Source organism: Opisthocomus hoazin, chromosome 19, assembly GCF_030867145.1.
Source record: "Opisthocomus hoazin isolate bOpiHoa1 chromosome 19, bOpiHoa1.hap1, whole genome shotgun sequence".
Lineage (NCBI taxonomy): Eukaryota > Metazoa > Chordata > Aves > Opisthocomiformes > Opisthocomidae > Opisthocomus > Opisthocomus hoazin.
Genome location: NC_134432.1, coordinates 16,313,301 through 16,331,673, shown reverse-complemented (window position 1 = coordinate 16,331,673; position 18,373 = coordinate 16,313,301). Strand labels below are relative to the sequence as shown.

The window sequence follows — 18,373 nt, the reverse complement described above, 5'->3', positions numbered from 1 at the left end:
ACACGCCTGTTCTGTCGGTCCCCAAAAACACATTTCCACCGCGAGGGCCGTCTGTCTCTGGAAGCGGCTGACGCTCGATTCCCGTTCTTCCCACCAGGTCATCCTCTTCCAGTACTGACGGCGCGAACCCTTCCTCACCTGCCCCTGGGGCTACCAGCACCACTGCCCCTCAGCCGCTGAAACGCAGCGTCCAGCCCAAGGCAGCCGTGACCAGTCATGCAGGAGAAACTCGGATCCAGCATTCTCAGTTCTTTCCATTGACCAGCACCTAACATCCGCTGTTATTTCTCCAGCGACACTCTGTGTATGTGTGTGTTGAGTGCAGAGTTACATTTTTCACTTGTTTCTTGTGGACTTGTAGAATGACCGTGAGTCTCTCCAAGGCAATGCCGGACACAGTCAAAATTAGTGACTGCTGTGCTTGCAAATCTTGCTCCCAAACCCACGGGAATATGAATGAACCCGAACACGCTGAGTCTCAGGGGGGTCGGTGATCACCTCTGAACAGAAAGGAAGGAGGACTTTGCGTGGTTTGGCCTGATTCTCTTTTTGCACCAGTGAAGCGCTGTCGGTTCCCGGACATCCCTCCTTATTTCCACTTGCACGTGTGAAACCTGAAATGGGCTTTTTTGGCTCAGCAACTTGATATATACACAGACCTTCCTGAGCCAAACTCGTGGGTAGCTGAGACTCCCCTAAGTGGAAAACATGATGCCAGCTGGAAATAGGCAGTTTTTCTTCCTCCTCAAAGTGCTTTAGAATCACATGTCCTTTGATCACACTAAGGTAAGTAAATCTTAGTGTTTTTCCCCCCGTTTTATAGGAGGGGAAACCGAGGTGTCCCGAACCAAGAGGAACTGTGGGGGTTGGTGGCAGAGCCAGGTTTAGCACTCTGCAATTTTTGATTGCTGTTCTTAGAGCACTGAACATCTCTCTCCTCTCAGAGCCATCTGCCAAATCTTCCTTTTTTTTTATTTTTTACTCTTTATTAACAAGCTACTTTTATTTCCTTGGAGTCATATTGGATGATAAATGGGTGATTTCAGAATGTACCTACACAGAACTCTCAGACACTCCATTCCCTGGGACTGGGAAATCCGCAGTGGAAGCTGACCGTAAAGGTGTCGAAATGTTCTGCCCTGGTGGGGACCCAAGTTCAGTTAGTGGCAACAGTGGGGTAGACACTGGAGACCAGCTAAAAAGGCAAAAACCACAGTAAGGCCAGCAGGAACAGTCTGAGGGGACAGCGAGGTGATGGCATGTTCCTTGATCTGGCAGCTTCTCTCCGATTCCCTCTGCCCTCCTGTTGTTCTCTCTCGCTGGACTACGGCTGCTGCTCCTGCCAAGACCTCGGCCGAAGGTGCAGCCCCGGCGGCCGGCGGGGCAATCACTGCAGGGTTCATTGCAACAGCGAAGGAAGTGCTCAGCAGCCTGGCCTCATATCAGAAAAAAAGCTCCGAAATGATCCTTCATTGACGGTAATCACAGAAAGTAAACAAGTAACCTTTGCCAGCCCTTCTCCGTTTGCACCGAGCCGGGAGCAGGTCTGTAACGAAACCTCTCTCCATGCAAGCACACGGGTCTGTCCTGCTGCTAAGCGTCTCTGAGGCCGCGTTTCCAAGAATGTGAAAGCCTACCATGAGCCACGGCTAGTGCGCAACACGACCGAACGGTGCCTGAGGAACAGAAGACAGGAATCCATCCGTTACGTAACTTGTTTTTCATTCGAACTGTAGATACTTGTGTTTTTTCTCTCTGGGAGATCCTGGATCAATCTCCAACCTCAGCCGGGTGGGCAGCTGTCCCGCCGGTTTGGCCAGCCCGTATTGCACACGCGGCAAGCCTGCTCCTGCCCGTGCCGCCCCGCTCCGTGGGACGCCGACGGCCGGACACGCGGCTCCAGCGGGCTGCGAGGCACGCTCGCCGCTCCCACCACACGCGGGATGGCAGAAGGAGACGTGGGTGTCTGCTGAGCCGCCACCAAGAGCTCTTGGTCTGAGAAGTCCCTGAGTACAAGCATGCACTGGTATTTGTTGGAACAAAAAAAATATATATATACACACACACAGAGCTCTGTGTGTGTGTGTATAGATTAAATAAAATACAGAGAGAGCAAGAGAGTGAGTGATGGTAATGCCTTGGGCAGTTAGGCCAGTGTTCTGTCTGATTGCAGCCAGCAGCTAGCAGCTCTGTCCCCAGTTTTAAACAGCATTTGAGAGAGGAAATTAAGTCTGCAAAGTATTATTGTCACCTCCTGACGCGCGAATAACCCTTTCCAGCGTGTAGCCAGTGACAAGAAACTCCCGCACGCCTGACCTGAGTGGATCCACAGCTGCAGAAGTGTCCCCTCAGGGAGGGGACGGTCACAAGTTGCCCCCCTTGCAGTCACTTTTCTCCTTGTCTGTGGCAGCGAGCGCAGGACGGGCGTTCCTTTTGTCGGCCTTTGGTGGAGCATTGGCAGTCGCGGGGTTGAGGTGGATTGCTGCGACCACGTGCAACACCCTTGGGACGCTGGTGGTGGTCAGCAGGGTCACCGGGGCCAGACTTCCTTCTCCATTTGTGCTCGTGCATCCTAATGATCGCTTCGTTGTGGAATTGGTGCCATAAACGAATGGGTAGTTACTTCATTTAAGACTGAAGGAGAGACTTCAGGCTGTAACTTGACCTGACATCCGGCAGTACTTGAGATTTCCACAACTGTTTTGTCGAGGGAGAAAATGGTTTGATGCATTTCTCTTCTGTCTCAGCGGTGCAGTGAAAGGGAAGCTATTAAATACGTATCTGCTAAATATCAAAAAGAACCCCACTTGTGAAATGTACTGTATACGAAGGTTTTCGTAGCCGATGCCGCCGAGAGGAGGGGGGTGCGAGGCCGAGGGCTGGGAGCCGCGGGTGCCTCTCCGGTGGGAGCGGGCTCACCACTGCCCGGGGCTGGGCGGCCCCGCACAGACCGTGCCCCGGGGCCCGTCCCCAGAAGTAGCCAGGAGCAGCTTTGCTAATTCAGAAATCAGGCTCTGTTTATATTAAGCCCAAATTGTTTGCAAAAACTGGAAGCAATTCAGCTTGTGCAGTTTTAGAGCTAATTATGTGTATGGAAAATACTCAACTGTACCAAGAATGTAAGAAATCCTCTAATTTATTCAATACATTGTTTCACAACATATTTCACACTGACTGTTGCCACTGAACCAAACCTTATCTCAGGTCATTTGCATTCATCTCCTGTCTGTAGATTAAAAAAAAAATAAAATGAAAATCATTCTCATTTTCTTAGTTTATTCAGTAATTGCCAAATGGGTTCTGGTGCAGCAATGCAGACTCCACGTACTAAACTTTTCCAGTTGCTGTTTGCAAAACCTTTTGCTGACAAAATCCAGTGAAGATAGCCAGTGAGAGGCTTTTCACCCAAGTTTAATAAGGTAACTAAATATGGCTAGGGTCTGAAAGTGGAATGGTTTCCAGTTTTGTTACCAGTTCTTTTTGTTTCGGCTCATGCTGGTTAACCCCAACGCCCGAGCTAAAGGTGCTTACACAACTTCCTAGCTGGGACGGGGAGTGGGAACCAGTCCTGCCCTACCACCAGTGACACATCTGTAGGATGCCAACTAGAGACACATCCGTTTGGTTTCACCCACCGATCATTTTGTTGTAGCATGTTGCAATTCTGCATGTCTTGGCTACAATGGTTAAAAAAATTTCTCTGAATGAGTGGACAGTCAAGACTAATATTTATTTTAAAAAAGTAAAACTAAATTGTAAGCACTTTTTTGTAAAACCAATGTCTGTTTTGTTACATACTTTTAATGTTGTGCTTTGTAAATGTCTTATTTGTGTAATAAATAAAGTTAATGCAAGTAGAAGTGCTGGCACTTACATCCAGAAAATGATGTAATTCCATTTTATTTTATTTTTAAATACTTTCTGGCTTACTAATCAAGCAGCAACCCACCCAGTTTTCCTCTTTTATTATTTTGTTAAACTCTGGCTTCAGGAGAGTTCAACAAACGTTCGTAGTAAATGGATATAATTTCCTAGTTAGCAAACCAGTCATTAAAGAATACCTCTGGTGTACATTATTACAATGATCAATCAATATCAAAGTACTGAGCAAAAAGAGAGGAAAGGAATTCACCAGGACAGCTAACTAAAATCTGGGAAAATAATGTTGATTAAGATGGATTTGAATGACTTCAGCACTGAATCTGAGGCACTCTTTTTAACAAATTGTTTTCAGGCTTAATAACGTGTGTATACACTACACTGCACACCTCTCAGGAATATTATTGTGAGTACAGTCTGCTTTTTTTTTCCATGCCTTTTTCTCAGCGTGACTGATTAAATGATTACTTCCATTTTTGTTTGTGCTGACAAAGATGACAAAAAGATTATATTCCTGTAGAGGGAAAGGGTGAGACAAATCCACAAGGACAAATTAGATTTATTGTGAATCAGATTACCTGCTTTGGAATATTATTGTCTAGCAAAAACTGTTTTCATGGTTTCGGTTTATGTTCAGTTGTTTCATCCGAAGCTTTCCGGCAGGTCCGAATGATCCATTCGTGCTCATCATCATCTAAAAGGGAGACAAACGGTGTCAGATCTGCTCTTTGCATCACTAGGGTCCCACTCAAACAAGCAATTTTCCCTTTGAGAAATAAATCCAGTTTTAGCCGTTGGCATCTCTTAGAAGACTTTTTTTGTTTGTTCGTTTCTTGAAAAGATTGTGTGCTGTTGTGTTGGAATTTGTCAAGGCGGGAGATACTGGATCTATGGCAACGACTGATTATTTGTCTGTTCGGTAAGATCAGCTTGGGCGGAGCTATGAGACTTACACATATAGATTTTATTCTTTGAGTTTTTCGCAGGAGATGTGCAGGAGATATGTGGAAACTATCAGAAATGGAGAGACACATTTTTAACGTTCTGTGTCTGCATTGCTTGTCGGTTTATGAAAAGTGAAGAAAAATCTATGATCAAAACCTAGGTTCTTGTCTTCCAGCTTTCCTTTCAGTGTTGTTTTGGAAATGTACATTACGACAGGGAGCGATAAGCTGATATAGTGGCCGGTAGACGTATTTTAGACCATCTTCTGTGTCCTTTGTCAGTATTCATGTCTGTCTTCTTAGAGCATAATGACAGTATGGGAAGAAAAAAACCTCAAAGACAATGTAGAGAGAACCAACTGTCCAGCAAAGTTTGAATAGAAATTTTGTGTGTGATTATGAAAAAATAAGTTGGCAAATGTTAAGTTGTGGCTTCTTAATTCTAGGGATTTAAACAGTCTTGTCTCCAAAAACTGTTCTGCGGCCTTGTCTTTCGTATTTGTGTAGGGGAAGAGAGATCTGTGTAGTAGACCAGGAAAAACAAACTTCAAAAAGCCTTGAAAAAATCAAAGTATTAATTAAAACAATACCTGTATTTATTTTTATATGAAATGTATTAGAGCTGCTTCTTGTGTTTACCGCTGTCTTAACAAATTCATATTAGCTGCTTCTGATGTGTTTCTGTCCTGCTTCCATGTAAATTTTCAGGGGTTCGTAGCAGCCCTTATTACTGGAAAGAACAGATGACTGTGAGCAGGCTGGAGCCGAGGGGGCTGCGATCCCAGTGCTGCGACCGTCGCGTGGCACAGCGCGTAATCCCGTTTATTTGCGCAGCTGAGCGCCCTGCTTAGGCAGGTCACACGCGAGCGAGAAAGACGCGTGGTGCTCGTAGGAGTCACATTTTCATGGAGATCGTTTGATTGTGGAGTTGTACCTTTAAGTTAAAGTATCATTTGAAATGCAAAAGGTAGGAATGGCCTGGGAATTAAGTTGTCCTAATCTAAGAAGTGGAAGTTGACAGCAGAGTATGTGACAAATTAGGTCTTGATGCACAAGCCTTCAGGCTTGGTGGTTAATCTCGTTGCTTGCAGTAAGTTTTGAATCATCAGCTTTGTCTTTCCATTTTTTCTTCCTTTCTTTTTTTCATGGTAACCTCCCCTTTTTCTCGTTCCTGGCCAAGCGAGTGGAGCGCAAGCCTTCGCTTCTCCCGAGGTGCTGCTCACACGCAGCTCTGCTGGCACCCTGCTAAAAGCAGAGGTAAGGCAAGCACCTGCCAAGGCATCCGTCCCTTGCCTGCGCGGCGGCACTCGTCTGCCACCCTTGCCAGGCAGTGGTCAGCAGGGCCGGTGAATCACAGGAGGATTTCCCTTGAGCCAGCTCTCCAGTTTGCTCTTTTCATACGATCACTGGTTTCCAGACAACGTGCTGGCTTGTGCCTGCTGACCCTCTTCTCATTTCCCACTCGGGCTTGCTGGCTTGCAAAAGCTCGGCTTTGGTGGAGAGCGCCCGCCTCTGAGCAGTGCCCCAGTGACCGTGAACGGACTGGAGAACAGACTGGTGCTGCCATTGTTCCAACAGCTCAGCCTGTAGCCTGGCTTTAATGGCTGCAAAATGGTTACCGTTCGGATCGAATAGCTAAGTTCCATTATTTCTGTGTTTCGCTGACATGATCTTTTTTATTCCCTATGCCCATGAATCAATAGGTCCATAACGAAACACCCTGTTAACGGCACATTGCTTATTCGGGTATAAACTAGAAGAAAATAAATGCTGAAAAATATGCTAAAAGGGAAATTAAAAAGATGAGCACCGAATCTTGCTTAAAGACCACGCAATCCTTACAGAGGCAGAGATTCCACCGAGAGCTGCAGCAGGAATGCAAATGTGGTCCTTAAGCTTTCTTAAAAACAACATCACAGCCATAATCAACGTGCTGGCTTTTGTTCTATGCCCTAGGTGTTCCAGCATGGTAACGACGCGATCATGTGAGCCTCAGCTATAACAGATACTGTCCAGCCTGGGTAGCTCGCTGATTTTAGCTGGAATTGCCTTAACTAAAAAAATAGTTTATCGGAGCTTGTAACAATTGCATGAAAATGAAACTTTGTCCATTTCTGCCGGTGAAAGAATAAACAAACCTGACACATGCTATCTATCCCCGTTATTTGGCTCGTATTTGGGTACAGATATACGTGGCTCACCTGAGGGCTAGAAATAATCAGCCTGCCTTCCTAGGGAGAAACCCGCAGAGCTCACTCAGCTGAGCACCCAGGGTCCAAGCGCCGAGAAAGGCAGATGCGAACTTGGCTGCATATAACAGGTTTCCAACCCACCCTTGGTTTGCCTAGATCGCTCCCTTGGGCACTCCGGGCTTTCACAGTCTCCGAGGAATTGCTCTAAGGATTTTAGCCTCCCCAGACCTGTCCCAAATTATACTCGGTTCACGCAGTGCTCTGATCCCATGCAAATTAAATTCACGTTCATAAGCACTGCTTAACTTGCACATAGTTTAATCAGATGCAAAAACCGAACGAGCTATATGAATTTCAACTTTGTATATGGAAAGGAAAAATAGATGTAATGGCTCAATATTTCAAAAAATAACCTAAAGTAAATCCCGAGAAGTTCCACCCAGGCCAGGCGTACTGTGCCGCTGGCCCTTGGTCCAGGAAAGGGGAAACGAAAGGATTGATCCAGCACAGCGAGAAGAACCACAAACCCAGAGATGAGAATGGCTCCAGGGCTAGCTATGTGAGAAGAGGCAGGGAAATATTAGAATGTAAAGAGTTAAGCTATGGTAAAACATACTTTTGCTACACTAAAGAAGACTGGTTGATAATTACTGTAGTTTTAGGGCTATTTGAATCAGTGCAGCTGCAACCTCTTCAGTAGTAACCCCTGAAACAAGACAAACTGGGTTTATTGTACTGAACAAGTCTTAAAGCTCCTCCCTGATTGTTAGTAATTGGCAGCAATGGACTTAACAGCCTCTTGACTACCCTTTTTACACTCTACCTGACTGTGCAGCTAACAATTTAAATCACAGATGCCGATCCTTCTTTGTGGCAGCTGCTTGTTAACTACACGTTCCTCTTTTTCTGTCACTGGCTGCTTCCATAACCCTGCAACACCAGGGTTAGATTGGAGAATCACATTTCATCAATATTTAAAATGGAATTAAACCTTGAAGTTTGATTAATGCTACCAGATAGTGAGTTGTAATTACTATTTTGCAAATTGCAATTGTTTGAATATGTTAATATGATTGTCTAAGCACATCTTCACCTTCAGAAGTAATTTTCCCTTTAAAAAAGATTTGAAAAAAATACAAACTCTTTAATCAGTAGTAAATTATCACCCTGTGCACAATTAGGTAGTATGGGGTTCTTCATGTTGTGTGCTGAATTTTGTGTCAGCGTATTTATCTTTAAAAGTTTATCCTTTTTTTTAGATTTTCCTCAGTAGAATAAACATTCATGGAACAGACTTTGCTGAAACAGGACTAACCATGTTGATATTTGAAGGTAAAGAAAAAAAGCTTTGTTGAAACTTTTATTGCAGTCTGGTGTATCCCTGTTCAGTTAGTAAATGTTAACAAGTTATTTCTTCCAAAGTTAGTGAAATGTAATTATTATTATCAGGACATATCATCGAAATCTTGAAACGGAGAGAGGCAGCGAGAGGTCTTAACGGATGAGCTGTTAGAACATATGTAAGTATTGACCTATTCTTTTGAATTATTTTCTTGTGTCTCAGTCAAAAATAAGATCAGTTTGCTAGCACCCACAAAATATATTCTGAATATTGTGGGGCAGATCCTCAGCCAGCCCAAACTGGGATAGCTTCTCTTGTATTTTTGCAATTAATTCAGGCTGTTTTCATTAAGCAGGCAGAGGCATACAGAGCCAACCCGGGTAGCCACCCGCACGACCGAGCCCCAGATACGACATCTGCCCACCGCAGATGATTAATGAGGGGTGCAAGTCCTACCGATCTGCTGTTGGACACTGTCTACACAGTCAACAGGTCAGTTCAGATACAGTCTTTTTAGGCAAGTAAGACCCAGCTAAACCTGTCCGTCATACGGTGTTTCTCTGTGTAGCCCATTTCAAAATCAGTTCTTCTCAATAAATACCGCTTTGCAAGTTTCTTCCTCATTTTGGGTGGCTTTTGGGGAAGCTCCAAGTGCCAGCAAAGCCCAAACAGGTGTCTGTCAAAAATGCTGTTAGGTGTATTCCACGGTGAGTTCAAACCACAGTCCACTTAAATCAGCGGATTTCTGCTCAACATCTCTGCAAAATGAAACCACTTGTCCAATTTTCAATGATCAGTCTAAAAGTAGGGGCAGAAGAGACCTCCCCAACTACACACTCCAGATTTATCTCTCAGCTGGGATTAGAAACAGCTGAAAGTTCAGGGTGGGCTTGCTTCAGGGTGCTTCCAAGGGACAATTTGAAAATACACTGTAATTTAGGTGCATTTAATCTTCTTATATTAAATGCATGTTGCAAAGTTTAGAGTTATTTGCTTCTAGCTATTGCGTTTCTGTGTTGCTTATGGAAACTTCAGCTGTGAGAGACTTCTTAGGACTCCGCATGCTTAGGTGTCTGCCCTGATGCAGAGTGGAGACTGCCAGCAAACAGCAGTATCGTCGTGCAGGCTCCTGGATTTGCCCTCTTAACTAATGCTTTCCCAGGAAACCACCTAGGAGTGTGCAGGAAGATGTGCTGCATTGAAATTAGAATACGTAGTGGCTCACACAGGGAAAAAACTACATTGTTTACCTTAAAAACCTTGCCTAACTCTGTGTTAGGTCTTCATACTGCAGTTCGTAGCTGTACGTGTTCCTGGTGTCTTAAAGTCTATACCGGAGGCCTGATGCACTCCTCAGTGCACTCCAAAATTCAGATCCTTGGGTCCCTCCTCGGCCCAAAGGCGAGCTGGGATCAGACATGGGTGTGCATCGTCCCTCTGTTCACTCCTGCCTCCGTTAAAGGCCATGGGAGCAAGGAGGGGAGTAGCTGTGCCCTGGCGTGTCCCTCCATCAGGGCGACCAGAGGCTGACGGTCCAGCCTTCCCAGAGGACACAGCCATGCGGTAAGAGCAGCTTTCCACGACTGGTTTGTAGGAGAGTGTGTTTACACTAGACAATCCTTGAACAAGAGCTGAGTTTCCTCTCAGTTTGCAGAGGGCCAAGCACACGCAGACCATTGTAAACAACAATATAATTTCATTCTTTCGCGTGCCTGGCTCCTCCCATCACCCGCAGCGCAGTTCATCATGTTCTTCCACTGCACAATTACAATCACATGCGATAGCATCGCAGCCATGGATTCTGCCTGGCACACCCCTTTCATTTCCACTGCCCCCTCGGGGTCCCGAGCACCACTTTCCTTACTGCACCCGACCCCACCAACATCAAGGCTGGCAAGAAAATGGAAAATATGTTTTCAATTAGCCTTTCCTTCCACCCACAAATTCTCACCCTTCCATTTACTTTTAATTACTGTAATTCCAAAATGGCCCCCAAATGAACTTTCCATCTCTTGTAAAACTTGTTTTCACATGAACTGTATGGTTGAACATAAATGCCTATAAGACTTGTGTATAACCTATCTAATGGATTCACAATGGGATGGCTAGCACGCAAACAAAGTTGTTATTCTTGGCATGCCACTATTTGGAACTGAAACTTTCACAGTTTTCAAAATGATAAGTATTTTAAGACCAGGAAACCACAAGGAACAATATATCTGCAAAAGCTATAGCTACTGAAATGACTGTAGTAACCTAGACCGTGATGCATATATTAATATTATCATTGTTGGTTATTGTATTGAATATAAATCATATTGGTTCATAATCTATTTTATGGAACAGAGGATATTTTATATTAAAACATGTAAGCCAAATTTAATCTAAAAACATTGTCTTGGTTACACGGATAAGAAGTCTCCAATACCTCTGTCACCTGAGCAGACTTTGACACTGAGAAAGACATAATAAGTATGCGTTTCACAATATCATTCAAAATGTGCCTGATCTTAACACATTTCTACATAAAAAGATATGAAAAGAGCATGTGATGGGTAGGAGAATTGGTCCAACACTTTAAAAAGTGTTTAGGGTAGAGTAAGAATAGACATGAAGCTACATCTCGTAGGAGTCTGGGACCTTCTCTTTAAATTATGTAGACTCAATTTCCTTCTGCCATCTTCCCTTCCACACTCATTCATTTGCCTTGCCCACTCAGCAGTCCCCAGTTCGATCCTTCTAATGTTCTGCCTCTCCTCCTTCTAAGACTTGTCCCCTCAATCAATTTATTTGTTAAGCGTTGGAGATCGTTTAGGTCCAAAGCTCTCACAGCAGAACAAAAGCTATCTAACTGAAAAATATGAAGAGATAGATGAGTAGCACTTGTGGAGCCAGATGAAAGAGCTAGAATACAATTTCCAACCTTCCTCTTAATTTAATATTTTTCGAATCTTCCGACTACCATAGAAGCAGCGAGCCTGGCAAGCAAGTACCTGAAAACTGGAATTGCGTGAATGTGGGCAGAAAAATTATGTCCCGGGACTAGATGCAAGAGAAGAAGGTATCTGGGAGACGGAGGGGCAAGACCAAAAGGTGAATTTGTATGGAGTTGTGTAGAGCCTCGCAGGCAAAGGAAACCAGCTGAGTGCCATAGCAGAGAGAGAAAACCCATTCTGCAATGTTATTTTGGAGGAATGTGAAGCAAAGAGGCCAGAAAGAGGAGTTAACAGTGAAAAGGACCAGCTCTTCAGCTGTTGCAAGCAAAGCAAAGGGCTACTGATGTTCGTATGCTCTACTTGGGTAAATGGAGAGTAGTATTGGCTCTCTGTTTCACAAAACCCTCGTTTCAGAAATAAGTTTGTCAGCCAAAGTAAAGAGAAAAAGATCAATGGATTGCAATAAACAGCATTCAGCATAAAAATGAGTAAAATTTACAATTCAGTTAACTTGTTAAATGTTAAAAAATCAGCAAACAATAGACACAATTTGTTTTGTTCGGAGCCCAGAGGTAGAGACCAAATCCTCTAAATTAATTTCTGCAAAAGCTGGGTTTTTTTCCAAACAGGTCTGGATCCTATTCGTTGTAGAATATACTGATTACCAACTATTTTTAAGAGCTTTACACAAACATTATTTCTTTTGTTGTGTGAAATGCAGAATCAGCCATCTGGCAAATGCCCCAGAGCTAAAATCTTTTACATGACATATAATTCAAAATGATTAAATATACAACAGAAAATAGCTATAGCATTGCACTTAAAATAGCATGAACTTTTACTGCCGATCAAAACTGATTTCTTTAGCTTAACAAGTATCCAAAGAACAATTATTTGAAGAGCTTTTAAGAGTTTCAATATGTAGGAACTAAACCTCATCTAAATTCAGTATCTTAAGTCAAATAAAAAAGAAACAAATGTACAAAAGATTAAATGGTCCTGCGTTATAAGTAGACATTTAAATCTATGGGAAGCTAAATTCATTCGAACGAAAATACTATATTCCCTCCGTATGTGTGTTGCTGGGGCTTTCCTCTCCATTGCTAAGGGCATCTGCCAAAACAACTCTTACATTCTTAGGCAATGACTAGGGACTAGCCTGGAGTCAGACTGTTCATCCACTCCCTCCATCATCAGAACGGGCAATTTCAAAGAAGAACAGGGAATAAAGCCCCGTGCGTGATCCCTAAGTGCAGTCAATCTTTTTTTCCTGCACCACAGTCAACTTTAAGTTAAATTTGCTGTCTTTTTTCCAGAAATACTCCAGGCCTGAAAAATTGCCAGGTCCTCATCCCACACCCAGTTCTCCAGTAGTTTATGAGAAAGAGCACGCAAACATCTGCATGTATTTGGGGTACATGAGGGTAGGTACAGAAATATTACCCTGCCTAATTATTGAGTGGTTATGGCTCTGTTTCTCAACTACATTTTTCAGACAAGTCAAAGTCTGCATTTCCCAAAAAGCACTTGGTGCAGTCCGGTCTGAGCTGTAAGACAAAAAAAGTCTTAATGTCGGAGATTTATCTCATGGATTTGCATACTTGGATAAACCTGAAATGGATGAATACATCGCTGCCGACTTTCAAAAAATTCTGCTTTGAAATTCTTTCAGACCGAGCATGAAAACCTTCACCCCAAGGTAACAACATGAGGAAACTGTAAGTCTGTCTGTCATTACTAAGGCTTAGAACTAAAATTACTTCACACCTTTGCTGTGGAGCTGGGCCAGCCTCACAACCAAGGAACCTCAGACGTTCTAAACCCAGACTTTTCTAAACTATAATGAAATAATGTTCTTGAATCTTGACCTTTTCAGCTCATAATGATTCCTGAAGCAGCAGGATTTTTCCTGCTGCTTTTTACATGCCTTTCAGGCTTGTAGAAATCCTAAGCTGATTCCTGGCTGGCTTGGGATTGCAGCAACACCAAAAACTCTCCTCTTAGTAAGACACTTGTCCTGGTTTTCCAGGCCTAATCCTGCTCTTAATCACACGTATGTTAATTCAGTTACCTGACTGAGCTTTTAGTGTGAAGGCAGGCTTTGTGTCCTCCTGCTCTCGATGTTATATGAAGAGATGCATGTATTTCAGGTAATATTGACTGCAGTATGGAAAGCTACTCTACGCACCACACACATAATTAAGCCTGACGATGGAGTATGAAAGTAGTAGCAGAAATATTCATATATTATAAGAAGCAAAAGCATGGTTTATATTATTTAACCCATCCTTTGGAGAACCACAGGAGAAACAGAGCAATATTCATCAGAAGTGTCTTTGCTTTTCATCAAAAGAGAGGGGACCCAGGCAATCTCCTACAATCTTTTCCATCTCAGTAGGACAAAATTTCTATTTCTGACAGTATTTTCCTTTTGAAAGCTGTGGGCTTCTCTGATATTCAGGGGTTCTAAAGCCTGAATGTCATTGCTCTACTTGTACCTCCTTGCTTTGCGTTAAACACAACATCGTATATTTTCTGCTTTTCACTGAAAAATTGGGAAATCTTCCCATCTTTCTATTGACCAAACTCTGTTACAAAGGTGCCAGGAGTCCTATTTCGGGGGGGGGGGGGGGGGAAATAAAGTAATACTCCTAGTGAAACAGGAGTCTAGTCCCAGTATCTATTCAAAATAAACAACATATCTTCTTACAAATGAGCATTCCCATTCTTATTTATGTGTCCAATTCTGCGTACTTCGCAATACTGGAAAAAAGAAAAGACTGAAGAACACATGGACAATCAAGAGAAATTTGAGCATCCCTGAGGAAACGGAGGTTTAGGGACGGAGCAATAACTGCAAGATTGTAATGAGAATTTGGAAAACTTTGCTAGATAAAAACGTCTAACAAAACTGTTGCTGTCATCTCATTCCCCGGGCCTGATTATGTTTTCACGATGGCTCTTGCACTGCTTTAACAGTGAGAGCTCTTTAAGTAAATGAGTATCAGACCTCCACACGAGCGAAATGCAAGGCTTGCCAGACTGAGCAGGAGTCTCTGCGGTACTCTCCATCCACTCCTCCCAACAAAGCAGCGGTGGGAGCAAACTCTGGAGTTTCACACGGCGTGTGTTTTCTCCTCTTCTGGAGGGGTACCTGGACGCTGCTGGCTGGGCAGCCGTGTTGGTGCCAAGGCCCTGTGCTCCCTCACCCTTCTTCACAAACAGCCGAGAAACAATCAGAAATTGCTTCATAATAGGGCCAGGGTGAAAGGTGAGAACTGGAGTATTCTGAAAGCCTGCTGCCAGACCTGAGGAAGATAGTGTCATTTTGGTAAACCTGTCAAGCTGTTGTAAGAACTTCCTGAATGCTTCCTACCATCTGCTTTTGATGCTTTCAAGACTTGGCTGGAAGCCTGGAGGTTTTCCTGCTCCTTCCTGCCCAACCTATAATGGAGTAATTCTGGATCTGTTCCCTGTCATCCCAGCCTCTTCCTCGGTTTCTTCTGCTTACAGCTGGGTTTTTTTAAATTTATTTTTTTTTTCTTTACTGCAGTGGCCTTGTGCCCTGAATCATCTCTCCTGGGGCGGCAAGAGTTCCTCTGATGTTGAACAAGTGCCGGGTTTTTCAATTGTGTTCATGTTCTTGAGAGGAAGGGTCTGGCCTACATGACACATTCCTTCTTCACGCTCACATCAACAAGTCCAACTTTGTGTACAGGGGCTCTCAGTGGAACGGCCACACAAAGCACATCTCCAACGGCTCCCTCAGACTGCACGCTGCGCGGGTCTGCTTGGCGAATATTGATTGATATAATTTGTAGGGTTTGAGATAAATGTCATAAAGGACAATGAGTTCAAAGAACAGATTAAAAAACAATAAATTGAATTCCAAGGCGTTCCCTCCTGTACTAATCTGTGTAGGTTCCTGTGTTTTTGGAAAGCATGTTGCTTATCTTCCTCATCAGTAGGCCCACTGCATTCCAGTATTTTGGATCAATGCCATTTGTAATAATCCAGATCAGTTTTTATTCAACGTTTATAAAACAGGCCATGTATCATAGGGTATATTTTATAGCAGATGGTATCTCCAATTCATTTAGCCCCCTCCCCTTCACTTCCCTCCTCCAGTATCACAGTGCATACTTATAAAAGCTCTTCAAAGTAGAGCCGAGCAAAATTTTTTTCAACAAATAGTAAATTTGCTGAAAAACGGAGTTTCCAAGCAACAAAACTGTTAAACTGTGGCACACTGAAAACGAAATGTTCTGTCTTCTAGAAACACCACGTCTTGCAATTTGGACGTTTTGGGGGGGGGGGAAGAAAAAAAAGTGGGGTGGGTGGGTGGTTGCTTTCAGAAAACATTTTCATTTATAAAAATTCTGCACTAAAAAGGTGATAAACACAAAGGTTAAATCGACAGCACACAAAGCGTTTGTTTCAGGTCAGATTACATTTTTTTAGTTATTCCAGTGCCAACTGTTTGGGGATCTTCTGTGTGTTTTTAATTTGAAAAGTTTCTCTTCTGGTTTGATGAGAACTAATTTTCCCCAAGGCTTATTAACTTGGGGACTTATCCACAAGACCCAATATCCGCCAGACTCTACTCAAACACAGCTCTACAAGCTGACGAGAACGCTTCCCGTTCAGCAAGGTATTTAAACATAGCCCTAGGACTCATTTGAATAAAATGGATTATTCTAACACGTAGAGATAAGCACATGCTTAGGCACTTTGCTGGTTCACAACACAGAGTTTGTGAGCTTTCAGGATCAATGATGTCCATCTTACAACCCTGCTTGAGATCACAGTGGAAGAAATTGGAGATTTTCCTGAGGTTAACATACCAAATGGTAATAAAATATATTTATTCATATCTGCTTGGGAATACTTCATTGTAATTTTGCAAAGTATGATTTATACAACTCTGGGGATATATAAAACACCGAAAAAATAAATGAGTAAAAAATATTTTAGAACACTGATAACAGAACCAATTCGTGGACTTTTTTATGTTTTAGCTTTAATCACGCGTCCTAGAAGATATGACAAATAAACTCATCCTAGTTTACCTTGCAGAGGAAGTTAATCATACCTGCGTTTCTCAAAAATCTGAGTTTGTAGTCAACAACCACCCTGGTTTCAGGATTATAGAATCCATCACCACAGTCGTAACACCCGTCCGGGATTTTTCTGGGAGGACCCAGATTTGTAAGCTGAGAAATGCCTGAAGAAAAAACAACAACAAAGGGCTTGCTTTATTTTGCCTTTTTTTTTTGCATTTGTGCCTTTGACCAAGATAACTAACAAATATTACATCTCCATGGCATTTGCTACAAAAACAATGCAGTTGCCTTACAATAAATTTTATAAAACATTTTGCCAATTTTTGAAGATGAAGAAAATGAAAATGGAAAAAACCCCCCACAAAAAGCGTGTGATAAAAAGAGATCACTTTGATTTCCTCATTCACGGTCCTGTGACTCAGCCCACTAAGCCAACACTACAAACACGACCCCAAACTCCAAAACGGGGCCAGGAGAGTCTTGCTGGCCTCACAGAACAACTACATCTCATCGCTAAAATATTCTATGCATAAAGAAAAGCATTTCATGTATTACTTTACATATTTTACTCACTTGTTCCTTATAAATCTTTTCACCTTTTGACTGCAGACAAACAATAATATTACAAAAGTCTTTAGCAAAAATATAGGCTGGATGCAAATGCTGTGGTATCTACTAAAAAGCTACGTGGGACAGAGGCATTCAAACTTCATTTGACATTCTGGAAGTAGATTAATTGCTTTTGCTCAGCTTTTCTATATTAAAAGCACACTGCAAACACAGTGAAGGCGAAAGGTATAAAAGGGTTAAGGAGGATCTGAAAAGCTGTCGATAACGCAGCCGTGTCCTGCGGGTCGTGGCTCTCGCCAGGGCTGTAGGGCTGGCTCTGCGCTGCGCCGGTGCGAGGGGGTGTCAGCACTCCTCTGGCAGCGCCCTGCCGTCGGCCCTGAAATTAGCCAGAGCATCTCTGCTCCATGTTACTCGTGTAGCCGAATTAATCTTTCTTAAGCAAAGTTGTTAGTTTAATTCCTTCCAGACTCCGAGGATCGCAGACGCAACTCAGTACCTGCTGGTTTAAGACCAGAACAGATTTCTGTATAAAATCTTCTGTCGTAGCCATCGCAGTAATGCCATTTTTTATCTTCGTATTCCAGACCATCTGCAAAAGTGTATTTCCCCTGCAAGACACGTGCAAGCAGCGAGTCAGTAATCGCGACGGATGGGTTGAGCCCGGACAAGGCCGGCGCTCCCACTGCCAAAACCGAAACTTTGGGGGTTGGCAGGGCCCTCTGTGGGTCACCCAGCCCAACCCCCTGCCCAAGCAGGGTCACCCACAGCAGGCTGCACAGCACCGCGTCCAGGCGGGGCTGGAATATCTCCAGAGAAGGAGACTCCACAGCCTCCCTGGGCAGCCTGGGCCAGGGCTCTGTCACCCTCAGAGGGAAGAAGTTCTTCCTCGGGTTCAGCTGGAGCTTCCTCTGCTTCAGTTTGTGCCCGTTGCCCCTTGTCCTGTCGCTGGGCACTGCTGGAAAGCGGACGCCCGCAGGCAGCCTTGCCCTCACACCGCTGGGCGCCAGATGCCGCCAAGGGAAGACCGGCTTGGCCCGGAAATCTGCTGATTTCACCCCGAAACCTGCCCCACAGCGTGGCCTCCAGGCACGGGCCGCTCCCCGGTGGCGGGGGTCCCTCGGGGTGAGGCCCCCCCACCGCCGGGGGTACCTGGGTGGGCACGCCGCGGTGCCAGACCGCCCGGTATCTGCCGCCGTTGGGGAACAGCAGCTCTCCCTCGCCGTCGAACATCCCGTCCCTCAGCTCGCCCTGGTACTCGGTGCCCGTCGGCAGCGTGTAGGACCCCCGTCCCTCCATCCTGGCAGAGACGGGGCGGTTGGGGAAGGCAGGGCAGCGCCGGCAGCCCCGGCCCCCCCCCCTCCCCCTCCCCCCCAGCCCCGCCGGGCCCACCTCCCGCGGACGCTGCCCCCGCTGTACCGCCCGCCCGCCGCCTCCATGGCCGCCCGGC

At 44.4% G+C, this 18,373-nt stretch overlaps 2 protein-coding genes across 5 annotated transcripts in view; one reads left to right on the top strand and one right to left on the bottom strand.

The window, feature by feature from the left end:
• LHX6 (LIM homeobox 6) overlaps positions 1-8,873 on the top strand; it is a 23,179-nt gene extending 14,306 nt beyond the window's left edge. Inside the window, exons 10-14 of one of the 4 annotated variants that reach the window (XM_075439782.1) lie at positions 98-786; positions 6,004-6,080; positions 8,275-8,347; positions 8,465-8,535; positions 8,710-8,873. In XM_075439782.1, coding sequence (XP_075295897.1) covers positions 98-118 — 21 coding nt within the window. In that variant the 3' untranslated portion in view covers positions 119-786; positions 6,004-6,080; positions 8,275-8,347; positions 8,465-8,535; positions 8,710-8,873. Of the gene's footprint in view, positions 1-97; positions 3,162-6,003; positions 6,975-8,274; positions 8,348-8,464; positions 8,536-8,709 lie in introns of those variants that run through there. The other 3 variants (XM_075439783.1, XM_075439781.1, XM_075439784.1) reach the window with 3 other exon arrangements.
• Positions 3,146-18,373, bottom strand: MORN5 (MORN repeat containing 5). The gene is made up of 6 exons (XM_075439792.1): positions 18,316-18,373; positions 18,076-18,223; positions 17,423-17,534; positions 16,386-16,517; positions 4,458-4,573; positions 3,146-3,226 (listed from the first exon to the last, which is right to left on the bottom strand). Exons 1-5 carry the CDS (start codon positions 18,360-18,362, stop codon positions 4,494-4,496), a joined length of 519 nt encoding a protein of 172 aa, XP_075295907.1. The 5' UTR covers positions 18,363-18,373; the 3' UTR covers positions 3,146-3,226; positions 4,458-4,493.